The sequence below is a fragment of the Oncorhynchus gorbuscha genome, linkage group LG07 (genome assembly GCF_021184085.1).
Source record: "Oncorhynchus gorbuscha isolate QuinsamMale2020 ecotype Even-year linkage group LG07, OgorEven_v1.0, whole genome shotgun sequence".
Taxonomy (NCBI): Eukaryota; Metazoa; Chordata; class Actinopteri; order Salmoniformes; family Salmonidae; genus Oncorhynchus; species Oncorhynchus gorbuscha.
This window is the reverse complement of record NC_060179.1, coordinates 50,182,139-50,199,901: the sequence shown is the minus strand read 5'-3', so window position 1 is coordinate 50,199,901 and position 17,763 is coordinate 50,182,139. Positions and strand designations below refer to the sequence as shown.

General features: G+C 45.5%; 1 protein-coding gene across 2 annotated transcripts in view; it reads left to right on the top strand.

Annotated features, from left to right (window-relative positions):
* LOC124039976 (vesicle transport through interaction with t-SNAREs homolog 1A-like) overlaps positions 1 to 9,779 on the top strand; it is a 178,691-nt gene extending 168,912 nt beyond the window's left edge. For both annotated transcript variants that reach the window (XM_046356616.1, XM_046356615.1), the window contains one exon: positions 8,389 to 9,779. In XM_046356616.1, coding sequence (XP_046212572.1) covers positions 8,389 to 8,541 — 153 coding nt within the window. In that variant the 3' untranslated portion in view covers positions 8,542 to 9,779. The remainder of the gene's footprint in view (positions 1 to 8,388) is intronic.
* Positions 9,780 to 17,763: the final 7,984 nt, after the last annotated feature.

The window sequence follows — 17,763 nt, the reverse complement described above, 5'->3', positions numbered from 1 at the left end:
GAGAGCCTCAAAAAGCCACCTGTACATTTCACCGGGACAGGAGGCTGCAGCTGCCTGAAACCACTACAGGCAAAAGTTATTGAAAATTCCAGAAACAGTTGCAAACAAGGTATTTTCTCTCCCCTTATTTTTTTTTCCCTCATTTGCTCTCCTCTCTCACTTTCTTTGCCTGGCTCTCTTTTACACACACACACACACACACACACACACACACACACACACACACACACACACACACACTCAGTGCCCAACTCCTCTCTCTCATTCTCTCCCTTTCTGCATCTCATCCTCCCTCCATACCACACTTTCCATCTCCCTCCTCCCACATTTCCAGGTAGAGGTCCAAGTCCCAGCCTCGGCTGCTGGCTGGGTTGTTAGCCGCCAAATAAAAAATGGATTAACTTGTAGAGCCCCGGTGCTGCTCTCATGCGTCGGTGCGAAGCTCGTAAAAAAAAGAAAGAAAGGGTGCTCTCGTAAAAAAAAGAAAGAAAGGGTGCTCCGTCATGGAGCGGCTGTGCGCCTCGCTCAGACCACGGACTCCAAACGGAGACAGACTCCCTCCCAACCGTGGCACAGAATGTAGAATACAACAAATAGAGCTAGAGATTGAACAAGCCTGTCGGAGGACGCGTGTGGGAAGGAAAAGAGAGCCCTCATTGTGTTGTATATGAGCATGTACTAGTAACCCCCCCCCCTACTTTCATGAAGAGATCCAGTGGGTAATTACACTGGAATTTGACTAATAAGCCCTTGTGAAAATGATGTATAAACACATTCAGGTTCCTATTGAGATACAGCATTCAGTACTGGCTAGAGTGTGATAGTATGTATAATAACGTTAAGGTTCCTATTGAGATACAGCATTCAGTACTGGCTAGAGTGTGATAGTATGTATAATAACGTTCAGGTTCCTATTGAGATACAGCATTCAGTACTGGCTAGAGTGTGATAGTATGTATAATAACGTTCAGGTTCCTATTGAGATACAGCATTCAGTACTGGCTAGAGTGTGATAGTATGTATAATAACGTTCAGGTTCCTATTGAGATACAGCATTCAGTACTGGCTAGAGTGTGATAGTATGTATAATAACGTTCAGGTTCCTATTGAGATACAGCATTCAGTACTGGCTAGAGTGTGATAGTATGTATGTGTGCATAAGTACTGTTTTTCTTTCGGGAATTACATGATGTCGGGGACTTTTTAAAGTAAATAATATGCTATTAAAGAGCTCTATTTTTTTCAGCCGTGTGTGTGTGTGTGTGTGTGTGTGTGTGTGTGTGTGTGTGTGTGTGTGTGTGTGTGTGTGTGTGTGTGTGTGTGTGTGTGTGTGTGTGTGTGTGTGTGTGTGTGTGTGTGTGTGTGTGTGTGTGTGTGTGGGCAGAACATGCATATAGAGGGGTGACATTGCACTACTTCAGGTCAGCCTATTGTCCAAGCTGTTAACCCAGCATCTCAAATAGTTTCATGTTTATGACTGCTTTTTTTTTTTGTCTTCGCACACAATTTACGTCTTAACACGTGTATTTTGTACAGTACGCTGTTGCCGCTGATTTGACTCCTTTTACTAGATCTGTTTCATTCATTAGATTGAAACAAGGCCAGTTCTTACAGCTCTTTCCATTGAATCGGTCGATTTAAACAGAGTACTTTGACGTGAGTGTGAGTGAGGAGGAGGGGTGTGAAGACGGGCAATAGAATAAAATATTTATTTGTATTAGTTCACGATCACAAGCAAACGCGTTAGTCAGGGCTCGCCCCCCCCTTTCCAGCTTTCTGCACCATTTCTATTAATCTCACTATTTGTGAACACATTGAGCCTTCCGGCACCCCTCCCACTTTTCCCCTCCCTTGTTCCCTTCCTTCTTTTCTATCCTCTCCTCCACTCCTGTCCCATGCTGCATATTCCCAGGATTTAGAGAGAAAGAACCAGAATTGGTCAGACAGACATTGATTTTAGTTTTATTGGCCTAGTAGTGGAAAGGAGGGGGGGGGGGTCTCTGGGTGTTAAGTTTGTTTTCTAAGGTAGTAGTGATGTGCTGTGTCCGTCTGTCTGTCTGAATGTGTGTCTGTATGTCCACAAGTCCACCTCAGAGAGCCAGCAGAGAGGGGGTGTGTGTGGGGCTTTAGGGCACACGCACGCGCACACCCACAGTCTCACTGACTCTCACACCATAGAGGTGTATCCCTGGCCTCATTAGGACTGGTAATAAGGGTGTGCTGTGAAGAAAATACACTAAGGGAGAAGGAAAAGAGAGAAAAAAAATAGAGATTTTAAATTTTAATAACATGGGTAAGATTTTGTAAATCTTTCCTGACAGAAAAGTCCTCATTATTTTCATCTGTCTCTGAGGAGGCTCTCTTCCAGCCTTCTTCTCCGGGTAAACGGACTCTTCTAGGGTTTCTGCGCTCTCTGCTGCTTCTCTCTCGTTTTCATTCTCCTACCCCCCCCATCTCTCTTATACTTCTCCCTCCTCTTGCCCCTCTCTCCCTCACTTGCATGCATGTACAGCATCACCGGTCTTTGGGCAGTGCCACAGCTGCTTTGCTCTTTAGTGAACTGTTTGGTTGCTTGTTGGAGAGAGAGAAGAAAGAGAAGAGAGAGAGGAGAAAGAAGAGCGAGAGAGAGAGAGAGAGAGAGAGAGAGAGAATGTTGGGGGATCACAGAAGGGCCTCATGAGAAGGTGCGCGGGCGGGGGGGTGTATAAGGCTTATCCCAAGTCACCTCTCCACCCCTCCCATTCTTTTCTCTTATGTCAAGTGTCAAACACAGAGGATGGATCCGGTTTGATAAGTTCTGTCCTGTCTGGAGATGTGATGTCTCAGAGCTGGATCTGCTATAAGGTAGAATAAACCATGTTATTCAAACTGAAACTATCTGGTCAAAGATATGTTTGGGGAATTTTACGATGGCATTATGTGACTTCATTTGAATAAATAAGGCTTGTAATCGTGTGTGGCTGGTAGACTGAAATGAATCTCTTTGTGTGACATATCATCTTTGCACTGTAGATATCTGTTAGATGGACAACTCTGTAGCAAAAGGTATCATTGCAAATTAGGTCAATTGGATTATATTGAGGGGGACAGTGCTATCGCTGACTGATCTGGGTTTTGATTGTGGACTACAGGAAAAGGAGGACCAAGTACACCCCCGTTCTCATCGACTGGACTGTAGTAGAGCAGGTTGAGAGCTTCAAGTTCCTTGGCGTCCACTTCACCAAAAAACTAACATGGTCCAAAAACACCAAGACAGTCGTGAAGAGGACACGACAACACCTATTCCCCCTCGGGAAACTAAAAAGATTTAACATGGGTCCTCAGATCCTCAAAAAGTTCTACAGCTGCAACATCGAGGGCATCCTGACCGGTTGCATCACTGCCTGGTACAGCAAGAGCTCGGCCTCCGACCGCAAGGCACTGAGGGTAGTGCGTTCGGCCCAGTACATCACTGGGGCTAAGCTCCCTGCCATCCAGGACCTCTACACCAGGCGGTGTCAGAGGAAGGCCCTAAAAATTGTCTGCTACCGGATGGCAAGCATTACCAGAGCACCAAGTCTGTGACCAAAAGGCTACTTAACAGCTTTTACCCCCTAAGCCATAAGACTCCTGAACAAGTGACTCCCCAGAAGATTTACATTACCCACCCCTCTTTTACGCTGCTGCTACTCTCTGTTTATCATATATGTATAGTCACTTTAACCATACTTACATGTACATACTACCTCAATTAGCCTGACTAACCAGTGCCTGTATATAGCCTCACTACTGTTATTTTTTACAGTCTTTTTACTGTTGTTTTTATTTCTTTACTTATCTATTGTTCACCTAATACCTATTTTTTACTTAAAAATCGCACTTTTGGTTAGGTAAGCATTTCACTGTATAGTCTACACCGGTTGTATTCGGTGCACGTGACAAATAAACTCTGATTTGATTTCATTCATCCACTTTATGATGGACTGTAGTGAACAATTCAAATGAACACATGACACAGATAGGTGATGCTTTTTTTTTGAGTGACTCACATGTAGATTACTGAGATCATCAGTCGGATAACTAGCCAAACCAACGGAATATTCCTCCTTTCACACCTCTAGCTTCTCGCTCTGTTGTGGGGGTTCCAGGGTTTATTTCACTGGCTGTCAGAGGGCAGGGCGTACGCTCTTTAAAGTGTCACAGACACTGTTTAGTAAATGGATTGAAACATGGCTTAAGTGAATTATGACTCCGTTCTAATCCCTCGCTCCTCTCCTCCACTCTGGACTCTCCTTTCCTCCTCCCCGTTTGGCAGCCTGGGGGCCTATTCCTCCCCCTCGGAGGGTGTTTTCAGAGGCCCCTAACCACCGGTATATTCATCTACATGACTGTAGGCAGGAGAGGGCTCCCCCCGTCCCATGCATTTTACTCATTCATTCAAATGACCTGTCTGGCATCAAACAGACCAGCCCTCGGTCTTCTCCTTCTCTCCAATCCATTTTCCCGGTGTTATTAAGGAGGCATTTCCCATATCCAATGAACTAGACACCCCCAGTTAGGGATTGCAATATATGCATATTGTGTTCTTATGTAAATGCGGATATGAAGTCTAAAAACACGAGGAGAAATAGGGCTTGAGAGAAATGGACCGACTCTTCCCTAGGCTAAGTGGTAAGGGGATACGGTGAGATTCGCGCAATCGAGACGTTTTTCTACTTACCCGGAGTCCGATGACCTCGTGGACACCATTAATTATGTAAACTGCATGCAGTTTGAGGGAAGTTAGTTTCGCAAGCCAATGCTGACTAGCGTTAGCCCAATGACTGGAAGTCTGACTGGAAGTCAGTCAATGACTGGAAGTCTGGCTGGAAGTCAGTCAATGACTGGAAGTCTGGCTGGAAGTCAGTCAATGACTGGAAGTTTGGCTGGAAGTCAGTCAATGACTGGAAGTCTGGCTGGAAGTCAGTCAATGACTGGAAGTCTGGCTGGAAGTCAGTCAATGACTGGAAGTCTGGCTGGAAGTCAGTCAATGACTGGAAGTCTGGCTGGAAGTCAGTCAATGACTGGAAGTCTGGCTGGAAGTCAGTCAATGGCTGGAAGTCAGTCAATGGCTGGAATTCAGTCAATGGCTGGAAGTCAGTCAATGACTGGAAGTCTGGCTGGAAGTCAGTCAATGGCTGGAAGTCAGTCAATGACTGGAAGTCTGGCTGGAAGTCAGTCAATGGCTGGAAGTCAGTCAATGGCTGGAAGTCAGTCAATGGCTGGAATTCAGTCAATGGCTGGAAGTCTGGCTGGAAGTCAGTCAATGGCTGGAAGTCAGTCAATGGCTGGAAGTCAGTCAATGGCTGGAAGTCAGTCAATGGCTGGAAGTCAGTCAATGGCTGGAAGTCAGTCAATGGCTGGAATTCAGTCAATGGCTGGAAGTCAGTCAATGACTGGAAGTCTGGCTGGAAGTCAGTCAATGGCTGGAAGTCAGTCAATGACTGGAAGTCTGGCTGGAAGTCAGTCAATGGCTGGAAGTCAGTCAATGACTGGAAGTCTGGCTGGAAGTCAGTCAATGGCTGGAAGTCTACAGGTAGCTTCCAACACTAAATGACGGGTCTCGTTTTTTAAGGAGAGTATATATCTTTTTTTTTGTGTAGTGTTAAAAAATAAAATAAATAACTATAGGATGCCCCATTATACTTTATAAATGCTTTCTAAATGATAATAAATGCTAATTTAGTCATTTTATAATACATGCCTTGTTAATGAATGGTTATGAAAGCCAGAAGATGAATTTATCAGCAGTATAGGCTGATAGCTACACTACTTATAAATAGTTTATTAAGCTTATTAAATACAACTTATTTTAAGGTGGTACTTCCCTATCCCCCTAACCAAGTTTTCGCCAGCCCAAAACTAATTTCCCACAACCCCCCCCCCCCCTTTATCTCAACCCCTCCTCCACAGCTGTAAAATTAACTTGCAGCAGGATCCCCAAAACACATCACATACAGTAACACGCTAGCATCTCTGTTGGGGCGTTTGCGGGTAAATAATCATGCTGAATAATGAATGGCAATTAAAGGGAGACATGGGGGAGATGTGGCCTAGCTAAACACGCGCTGATTAATGTTTCCCTTGCCCCCCCCCCCCCCAATCGGCTCTGCATTATGCAAGTGCTGCAGCGCCAGGACCCTATCAGGAGAGGCCAGAGCCACGGAGACGAGGCCCATTTATTCAAATCGATCTCTGATAAACATTGCGAATGGGTATACTCAGCGCGTCTGGGGGAGTGTTATGTCAGAGCTTACTTCACTCTCATTGCGGAACGTCTTTTCTCGCCCTTGCGTGCGTAGCCTGCGCGCGCGCACAAACGCAACCAGTGTGTACTGTACAAACATGCTTGCGCACTTTTGCTCATAGGCAGGTGCTCGTAAAATCACTCACGGCACACGCTCCGACACACTTAAACTCTATACAGACACAGGCACAGGTAAAGGCTCATGCCGGTGCATGTAGAGACAAGTGTTGTCTTGGTGTGTAGGCTGGGGCTCTCAGGGCTGCCGAGTTGTTTCCAGGCTGATGGCTCGGCCCCTGGAGACTCTCTCTATGTCAGGCTGGGACTGGAGCTCGGGTAGCATAGGTTCAGGCTGTGGGCTAGGGGATGGAGATAGGAGTCATAACTGAGGGGGATTGTGAGAGTAGGACAGGGGGGGAAGAGGATCATTCTGGAGGCTGGGAAAGGAGTATAGACAGCAAGGACTGAGACATGGGGAGGAGTTTAGAGGGTGTAGCTGGAAGGTGGACAGGGGGCAAAGGGGAGTGGACAGGGGGCAAAGGGAAGTGGACAGGGGGCAAAGGGGAGTGGACAGGGGGCAAAGGGGAGTGGACAGGGGGCAAAGGGGAGTGGACAGGGGGCAAAGGGGAGTGGACAGGGGGCAAAGGGAGTGGACAGGGGGCGAAGGGGAGTGGACAGGGGGCGAAGGGGAGTGGACAGGGGGCGAAGGGAAGTGGACAGGGTGCGAAGGGGAGTGGACAGGGGGCGAAGGAGTGTACAGGGGGCAAAGGGGAGTGTACAGGGGGCAAAGGGGAGTGTACAGGGGGCAAAGGGGAGTGGACAGGGAGCAAAGGGGAGTGGACAGGGGGCAAAGGGGAATGTACAAGAGGCGGCCATAGAAGAAGGTGTAAGAAGCTGAAACTCAGGCTGGGATAAGTGTCTGACTAAAGAAGATCAGGACACAGGCTAGAGGCAAGAGCAGGTCTACAACTGGAGTTAAAAGCACACTGCTACTATCCTCAGGACAGGATAGATGCTGGGGCTGGGGAAGGGGTAGGTAGGGGGTGAGTGAGCAGGCCTGAGTTGCAGCTCCACAGCCCCAGTGATGAATGGCTGGAGCATGGGCCATTCATCTCCTGCTTAGAGCAGTGGACACTGGCCCACCTCCCCCTCCATTCCCTTTCCACTCCCCCTCCACATGTCAGCAAATGTGATAATTCTGTCATTTGTCAGGAGTGACGGAGGGTGGGGAAGTGTGTGGGGAGAGGCACTGGAGACTACTTCTGGGACTATGGATACACACACACAGCAATAGATACATGTGAACACACACACGCAAACTAACACATTAATTGTGTCTCATTCTCCTCAGTCCCTCTCTTTGTATAATATTTTTGTTCAAAGTACATTTTTTGTCAAGTCTACTTAGGCAACAGTGGGAAAATTGAAATGTGCAAAAAGAGCGAGGCGTTTTATGGCACATTCCATCAGTAATTCACTGATTTTATTACCTCCAGGAAACTTGTGAGCCACATTTTCCACTTTATTATGAAAATAATGTTTTTAAAGCCTGTCTGCAGTTTTGTGTATGTGTGATTGGATGTGTGTTTATGAGTCTGTGTTTGGGAGATGCTGGAACAAGCAATTGTGTGTGTGCATGCGTATTTGTGCTAGCGTGTGTGTGTGTGTGTGTGTGTGTGTGTGTGTGTGTGTGTGTGTGTGTGTGTGTGTGTGTGTGTGTGTGTGTGTGTGTGTGTGTGTGTGTGTGTGTGTGTGTGTGTGTGTGTGTTCACTTTTGGACAGCAGTCTTGACAGTAGGAACACTGTGAACAGTAAATACCCTTGTATGAGGCCCTCATGGTACCCATTAAACATGATAACCTCGGAGTTAAGGGCCGGTCATTTTGTTACACATAAATGCATAAAAGTTTGGGCGTGTTTCAAATGTCTCTGTGGATTCAGACAGGCTACTGTAACCCCTGGCTAACCCTGTCTTTACCTATTTTTCTTTCTCTCTCTCTCTCTCTCTCTCTCTCTCTCTCTCTCTCTCTCTCTCTCTCTCTCTCTACCTCTCTACCTCTCTCTCTCTCTCTCTCTCTACCTCTCTCTCTCTCTACCTCTCTCTTTCGTTCTCTCTCTCGCTGCAGAATCATCCAGAACCGAGTCCTGGTCTTCGTCCTCGGTGCCACCATCCTCCTCACCATCATTCTGGCCATCTATTTCAATGTGCGAGGGCACTGATCTCACACACACACACGCACTCTGTCACACACACACACACAAAACACGCACCCGCATGATTAATAGCGACAAAAGTGTTTGCTCTGGAGTAATTAGAACAAATGGTGCCCATGAATCACTCTTTCTGGGCCCTGACAGGGGTCTCTCTCTCTCTCACTCGCTTTCTCTCTGAGACAGCCCCCCTCTGTGTCTTTTATTGCTATTGATAATATTCATGGTGTCGTCGTCACTGGACTGCGTTTAGCGTTGGAGATCTATCTTCTCCCTGGGTAGAGAGGGCCTGTAGGGGATTTAAAAAGTCTAGACGGGTTCAAATATGTACAACTTCCTACTGTTGTTCATTTGCCATGTCCATGGTCTGACCTAAGGTGTTTGAGGGTCCCATTTCTGTGTGTGTGTGTGTGTGTGTGTGTGTGTGTGTGTGTGTGTGTGTGTGTGTGTGTGTGTGTGTGTGTGTGTGTGTGTGTGTGTGTGTGTGTGTGTGTGTGTGTGTGTGTGTGTGTGTGTGTGTGTGTGTGTGTGTGTGTGTGTGTGTGTGTGTGTGTACGCGGAGCTTTTCTCTCCCTCTGTCAGACCAACTTTCAACACATCTAGTCTATTAAGCGCTCGACTCAACTCTTTTGTGTGCAAGATTAACATGGGGGCCTACTATATGAATGTATCCAGCCTACTGACATGTAGCTCCTAGCTATCCTCTTTTATGAACAGCACAAAGGACAGTGCCTTCAAATAAGAAGTGGTTTTCAGAGTCACCTTTTTCTTTGTTGGCACGGTTGGGCCCGAATGTTAGATATGGAAGATATATACAACCCATAGAAAATGCATGAACAAGTTTGCTTCTGTTTTAGCTCAAGGAAGGAAAATCCCCCCTTTTATCCACCCTCGTCACATTACTGACTCCTATCACTGTTATCTGACTGTAAGGGATCTTAATAGTGTCCAGACTCCATTTTGTTTTTACACACAAGACATTAATGGAGAATTGATAATAGTAGGCAACATACTGTTCCAAACAGGTGTACATACTATTGTAGAAAAATGTTTTTGGGGAGAGGGGGGGGTTTCAACAGCAATTATATTTATTTATAAACATTGTTTTAGAATTGATGATAGATTTTGGGGTTTAGCGTTAAAGATTATGTGACCAATCGTCTTTGGCCGGCGAATGACATTTTTTATTATATATATATATTTTTTTAACCTTTATTTAACTAGGCAAGTCAGTCAAGAACAAATTCTTATTTCAATGACGGCCTCGGAACAGTGGGTTAACTGCCTGTTCAGAGGCAGAACAACAGATTTGTACCTTGTCAGCTCGGGGGTTTGAACTTGCAACCTTCCGGTTACTAGTCCAACTCTCTAACCACTAGGCTACCCTGCCGCCCCACATGACATGTATAGTATTGTATAGTCCAGGACCAATTGAAACATGGATTGCTTTGATTGTGTGTGAATTCAGACTTAAGCCATTTTTAATAGGTGTGAAATTGCTCTGTTATTCTGTCTAAATTAGTGTATTTCTTCTTTCTTTACTTTTTGTCGAGTTGAAATGATGACAATAATAATGCAGTACTTTTACATAGAGCCTTTTACCCGAAAGTCTTCAAGCTGACAATGATGTTCCATGCTCTTTTTACCAACTCACAATATTGTGTGTGTTTAAGTCCTTGAGAGTTATCATTAAGTTGAGGAATAACGAACGAAGGGGAGAAGAAGCAGAAGTGGAAATAAGGAGGTTGAGGGAGGGAGGGAGGAGAAATCCCTGACAGTTTGACAAACCTCATCAGATAAGCACCTGTGCAATTGGTTTTTCCATCAAAAGGAGAAACTGGTGTGTGTGTGTGGAGGTCTGTGTGAGAGTCTATACATGGAGGCCGGTGTATATGAGCAAAATAACGTAATATTGAATGTATCTGTCTGCTGTTCACCTATGTGTGTGCCTGCGTGCGCCCCCCCCACACACACACACCACCACTCCTCGCTCTGTCTCTTCCTCAGTCTCTCTCCCAGCCTGTCAGGATGAGCTGAGTTGTAGCGCTGCTGCAGCCTCCCTTCCGCCGTGCAAGCGTGGCTGCGGCAGGCAGCGAACGCGGCTCTATTTGAAGTTGTAACGGTGTCAAAAAGTCAGGGCTGACTGACAGCCATCAGTCCCACAGGGCCTCATTAAAAACAGACCCACTTGACAGGGAAATAATTGAGCGCCGGCGACAACTCTGCCTGGGCTCCGTTTAGATGTTATTATTTTCTTTCATTATTATTTCTGGCTATTATGTTCATTAAGAAATTGCATTAAACAACTTTAGAAATGAGGGCGGGGGGGGGGTGACAATTTATTTGGGGTGGGGGGGTTATTTCAACAGGAAGCCTGTCGTGATTTAATGGCTTGGCAGACGCCTGGTATCATCTGCCAGCTTTCTCCTTCTCCTCTCATTCTTTCTCTCATTCTCTCCGTTTCCTCTGCCCATCCTAGTCTCCTTTTTTCCCCATCCCTCTAATACAGTATCTCTACATGCCTCCCTACGTCTCTCTCTCCTCATCTCCCACGTCTCCCTATCCATCCATCCCCCTCTCTTTCCTTCCTTCCCTCCCTCTTTCCCTCAGAGCAGCGGGCGCCTTTGGAATATGAAATAGATTATCCATTACCCCCTTCTCCTCTTTGTGACTGTTTTTGGGGTTTTCGACGAGCGTCTCGCCACGGAGAGGGGGATGAAAACTTGTCAAGAGATAGGTTATATCTTATTCCAAGGGGCAACAATAGCAGCAGGTACAGACACCTTTTAATATTTCATTAAGCCCTGTGTTAACCCTCCTTAAGTGACTGGAGGTGTGGGGGCTCCATACAGACAGGGAGAGGGGGGTGTGTGAGTGATGAGTCATTTGATGTCTGAAGCATTTTCAAAGCCTCTGATTCGCCAGACAGGCTAGTCTTTGGGTGTCCTTGGCCATGGTTATATGAACATTGTCTGCGTGGCTGGTGCGTCGTCATGTCCTTGTTTTGGAGCCGTATGTTCTTGGCCATGTGCATCGTTGATTGTAGCACAATACCATATAGGCCGTATGTGCCTACCCAGGGCCCTCTCAACCACAATGCAGGTGAAGTTAAGCTTACAACTCCTGGTGTTTGATGCGCAAACCAGGGCTATTCTTCTGAAGATTTGTAAGATGTGCTTCTAAAACCGGTGAATGGGGGCAAATTGTTCCCCAGGCAAGCCAACCTCTCGGCGGCGCTCCCTTCCAGTACAAAATCCTGCCGTTTGTCAGCCGTTTAGGGCGGACAGGGATTGTGACAAGGAGCGTTTGAGCAGTTCTTCCTCTGAAGGGTGAGCCTTAAACGGGATAAACAGCTCCAACAGTGGGATCGCGATGGGAGGCAGACGGGTTTATCTCCCAGAGAGTTTCTGTGAGTCTCAGTGTCCCGCTACAAGGGACGCCTGCCCACCCGCAGACCACGGAGCAGAAATCCACAATTGACAATACGAATGAATCTCACCTCTGTTTCGACTGTCCACACACATCCATAGACACGTTACACACACAGGCATCTCCACTATCACACGTGCTGAACTAACCCGCCCCCCCCCCTTTTATTGTTAGGCAGTAGAGAGAGAGATATGTCCCCCCTTTGTACACGCCACCAGTCCAAGTAGAATGGCTTTCTTTCTTTACCACCACGAACGCTGTTGTTCATTTTCATGGTGTTTATGCTCACGAGGACATGACAATGACCCTATTCTCTGTGGAAGTCACGGGCCTCCCCTTGCGTGCGTGCGTGCGTGCGCGAGTACGCATGTACACGTGTTCATTGATTCAGTGAGGGGATGTAGCCGGCATGGTCAGCACAATGGTGGCGAAGTCCTGTTGGGCGCAGTTGTCGGGCGTGTGTGTGCATTGTGTGCGCGTGTCTGTCTGTCTGTCCAACATGTCCACCGGTAGCGTAAGTCTTGGTGATCACGTCCATTTTACCCTTCATCCGTAGCTGAGCTGTACATTTTCGGATTTCTGTAGATGGGAAGACTGCTTTTGTCGTCATTAAAGCAGTATTGTATTGGGACAACCAAGGTGCCCTGTCATGAGTTCCTGTCTTCTACCCTCCGCCACCCTCTCTTTCTGTCGTTCAGCCTGACACTTCGGCAAGAAGAGAAGGCGGCGCCTGTGAGTTTACGTTTCACCCACCGCTAAAGCCACAGTCAAATCCCATGTCTGTATTACCGTCCATTTGGCTGTTGTGTGTGGCAGAGGCACACCTCAAACTTGCACAGAGAAAGTCCCAACCCAGACGGACTCGTCATGCAATATAAACATGGAAACTCACAGACCAGGTCAGACTGAAGTGGACTTAAACTACTGCACGTTCTCCTCCTCTCCCTCTCCCTCGTTCTCTTTCTCTCTCATCACTTTCCCTGTAGTATACTGGCATATCCTTTGAGCTAAAATTAACGCTTTACCACTACAAAGGAATACAGTTGTAACCAGCGCTCACATTTGCATGATAATGGAGACTTAATATAATGGGCCCAGTAGACACAGTATTATGTCTCTTAAATATTTGCTTACTATTAGCCTCTCATTTTGTTAAGCAATGCTTATAATTTAATTAGGGTCCTAATAGCTATTATATGAATATATAATGTAGTGCAGTAAATGTTTAAGATACTTTTGCAACATATTTAAATGAGGTCATTTGTTATGGTCCATTATTTAAATACATGTTCAGTGGTACAGTGAATGTCATTTCCCAGAAGCATGTTGACAAATTGAAATCAGTGGTCAATGGGAACGTTGTCTGTTCACTTTTCAGAGACTAATATTATTCTTCTGGTCAACCCTGAGACGGAGTGTAATGTAGAGATGGGTTGAGCTAGAGAGGGACTGACAGAGAGGTAAAAATAGAGGGATAGATGGATGGATCAGACTAGGTTGCTGGAAGCCTGGAAGGCAGGCCCTGACTGTTGAGCTAGTTCCATGCTGTACAGTACTTTACTTTGCATATGGTGTCTTACCAGACAAGATTCTAAATTTCCAACTGGGAGGCATCAGTGGAGAAATCACTGTCTTCAAACAACGGCCTGCCATTCATGTTCCCCGTAGCCGGAGATCTGAGCAAACGGTGATAACCCACGACATCTTTCTGGAGAACGGGGAGTCGATCAGCTTTGATGGAGCACATCCTCTATGACAGGCTACTGAAGAGCTCGCTAATGAACTGGGGGTGGGGGGGCATCGCTTAGCATGGCAGCATGGCAAAAGAAGGGATGGGGGGGATTAGGGATGCGGGGGTGGCGATGGGGGTCGAATTGAAGCATTGAGGCATTTCATATGCATGATTGTCCAAACATAAACATAAGCTCATAAATATACTATGGATGGATGGAGATGAGGAAGATAGGATGGTGGGGATGAGAGAAAGGTATTGTCTGAATGTTACGCGCAACCCTAGAAAAGGGCAATCGAACCCTCCTCTCCCTGTCCTCTATCCCCCTCCATGCTACCTCCGCCTTAGATGGAGGGTGGTGATTAAATATTCATGTTGTGTCCAATCAGAGAGCTCGTCTGACGGCCTTTCTACACAGGGCAGGAAGTGGAATTGGATTCTAGCGAGGGGGGACCCTGCAGGTTGGCATGAGGGGTCAATTGAATGGGGAGTTCAGCAGGACCAGAATCTATTTGATGTCCTCTTATGTCCCCAACCACCCTTCCCTCATTCATACAATAGGAGACATCTAACACAGTAAGGAATACCGGCCGGCTTGCTTTTATATGGATATCATGCTCGTTTATCAGTGTTGTAGAATGCAGAACAATATATGGTTTCAAACTGTGGGTGTTTTTCAGTTACTAACTCCAACAGACATCATTCAATGCACTTTCACTAAACACATAGACCCACACATTCTGTCAGTCACGCACGCACACACAGGAACACACATGCTTTTATTAAACGCACAGAAACACAGGCACATACAGACCTGTGTTGAGTTGTACGGCGAAGGCAACAAAATGCACAAGTTTTGTTCATCTGAAGGATTTTCGGACTGCCCCGGTGAACCGAGAGCCCATATTGATTTTTCTCCTTGCCATGCAGTGACTGTGATTACCCATTTTCTCATTCATTTTTAAAGACAACTCGTGTGATTCTTCCCCTTTTCTCTCTTTTCTCATCTCTCTATCACTCCTATTTTCTAAAGAGTGATTGTACACTCCCCTTCCATGGCAGAATCCCTCCTTGACCCTGAGAATTAAATTATTCTATAGATCACAGCTGTTGAATATTAGGCCTTACAAAAGCGGTTAAATAAAATATGTTCAAATTGTCCAATCCCAGAGGCCACGGCAGAAATTCTAATCAGGTGAGAGAAAGGAGTCCGTGGGGATTATGAATAAAGGGTATCTTTGGAATCTTACTGGCCGAGTCTTGAGGGAGAGAAAGAAAAAGAGAGGACCAAACCTTAATCTCACTCATCAACAATACACTGGAAGGTTCTAGATAACAGCGGGTGGTGGGTTAAAGCTTTTTTCGAAAGAATAAGGATATTGAGGGTTTTTCGAAAGAATAATGATATTGAGTGCTTTCAGGAAGTATTGACACCCATTGACTTTTTTCACATTTTGTTGTTACAAAGTGGATTTAAAATGGATTTAATTGTACTTGTTTTTACAACAATCTACACAAGATACTCTAATGTCAAATAAAAAATTCAACTTGATTAAATAAGTATCCAAGTCAATACATGCTAGAATCACATTTTGGCAGCAATTACAGCTGTGAGTCTTTTTGAGAAGTGTAATTGTGACCCGCAATTCGGGGCTTTCCTGAATGTGGGCATTCCTGCATCTGCAGGAAACCTTCTTTATACTTCTATTGGCCCATTTTTTATTTAGGATAGGCTGGAGGCGGGGCGCTCCAGTACAGTAGGTGGTTTTAACTTCTTGCGTCGAGCCATCCCGGATCCGGTATCGTGACTACAGCCTCAAGCTCATTATCATAACGCAACGTTAACTATTCATGAAAATCGCAAATGAAATGAAATGACTCTATTTGCTCTCAAGCTTAGCCTTTTGTTAACAACACTGTCATCTCAGATTTTCAAAATATACTTCTCAACCATTGCAAAACAAGCATTTGTGTAACAGTATTGACAGGTAACGTAGCATTTAGCGTTAGCATTCAGCAGGCAACATTTACACAACAAAAACAGAAAAGCATTCAAATAAAATCATTTACCTTTGAAGAACTTCAGATGTTTTCAATGAGGAGACTCTCAGATAGCAAATGTTCAGTTTTTCCTGAAAGATTATTTGTTTAGGACAAATCGCTCCGTTTTCTGCGTCACGTTTAGCTACGGAAAAAAAACTATCCAGGATTGTGTAAATCTATCTGCAAGCTCATTAGCATAACACAACGTTAACTATTCATGAAAATCGCAAATTAAATGTAATGAATCTATTTGCTCTCAAGCTTAGCCTTTTGTTAACAACACTGTCATCTCAGATTTTCAAAATATGCTTCTCAACCATTGCAAAACAAGCATTTGTGTAACAGTATTGATGGCTAACGTACCATTTAGCGTTAGCATTCAACATTTTCCACAAAAACCATAAAAGCATTCAAATAAAATAATTTACCTTTGAAGAACTTGGGATGTTTTCAATGAGGAGACTCTGTTAGATAGCAAATGTTCCGTTTTTACAAAAAATATTATTTGTGTCGACTAATCGCTCCGTTTTGTTCATCACGTTTGGGTAAGGGAAAAAATAATAATAATAAGTCATTAAAACGCGAACTTTTTTCCAAATTAACTTCATAATATCGACAGAAACATGGCAAAGCGATGTTTATAATCAATCCTCAAGGTGTTTTTCACATATCTATCGACGATAACTGCCACGATGGATTTTTACTTTCTCTTCTGAAGAAATGGAACGCGCATGGACCTACAGATTACGCACACAGGACACCGGGCGGGACACCAGGTAAATGTAGTCTCAATACTGATAGAACTTCCGGCGCCGACTGAGATGGCCGCCTCTCTTCGCGTTCCTAGGAAACTATGCAGTTTTTGTTTTTTTACGTGTTATTTCTTACATTAGTACCCCAGGTCATCTTAGGTTTCATTACATACAGTCGAGAAGAACTACTGAATATAAGATCAGCGTCAACTCACCATCAGTACGACCAAGAATATGTTTTCCGCGACGCGGATCCTGTGTTCTGCCTTACAAACAGGACAACGGAATGGATCGCATGCAGCGACCCAAGGAAACGACTCCGAAAAAGAGGGAAACGCGGCGGTGTTCTGGTCAGACTCCGAAAAAGGGCACATCGCACACCACTTCCCAGTATTCTTCTTGCCAATGTCCAGTCTCTCGACAACAAGGTTGATGAAATCCGAGCAAGGGTGGCATTCCAGAGGGACATCAGAGACTGCAACGTTCTCTGCTTTACGGAAACATGGCTTACTGGGAAAACGCTATCCAGGGCGGTGCAGCCAACGGGTTTCTCCACGCATCGCGCCGACAGAAACAAACATCTATCTGGTAAGAAGAGTGGCGGGGGCGTATGCCTCATGACTAACGGGACATGGTGTGATGAAGGAAACATACAGGAACTCAAATCCTTCTGTTCACCTGATTTAGAATTCCTCACAATCAAATGTAGACCGCATTATCTTCCAAGAGAATTCTCTTCGATTATAATCACAGCCGTATATATCCCCCAAGCAGACACATCGATGGCTCTGAACGAACTTTATTTAACTCTTTGCAAACTGGAAAACATTTATCCGGAGGCTGCATTCATTGTAGCTGGGGATTTTAACAAAGCCAATCTGAAAACAAGACTCCCTAAATTTTATCAGCATATCGATTGCGCAACCAGGGGTGGTAAAACCTTGGATCATTGTTACTCTAACTTCCGCGACGCATATAAGGCCCTGCCCCGCCCCCCTTTCGGAAAAGCTGACCACGACTCCATTTTGCTGATCCCTGCCTACAGACAGAAATTAAAACAAGAGGCTCCCACGCTGAGGTCTGTCCAACGCTGGTCAGACCAAGCTGACTCTACACTCCAAGACTGCTTCCATCACGTGGACTGGGACATGTTTCGTATTGTGTCAGATGGGAATATTGACGAATACGCTGATTGGTGTGCGAGTTCATTAGAACGTGAGTCGAAGATGTCGTTCCCATAGCAACGATAAAAACATTCCCTAACCAGAAACCGTGGATTGATGGCAGCATTCGCGTGAAACTGAAAGCGCGAACCACTGCTTTTAATCAGGGCA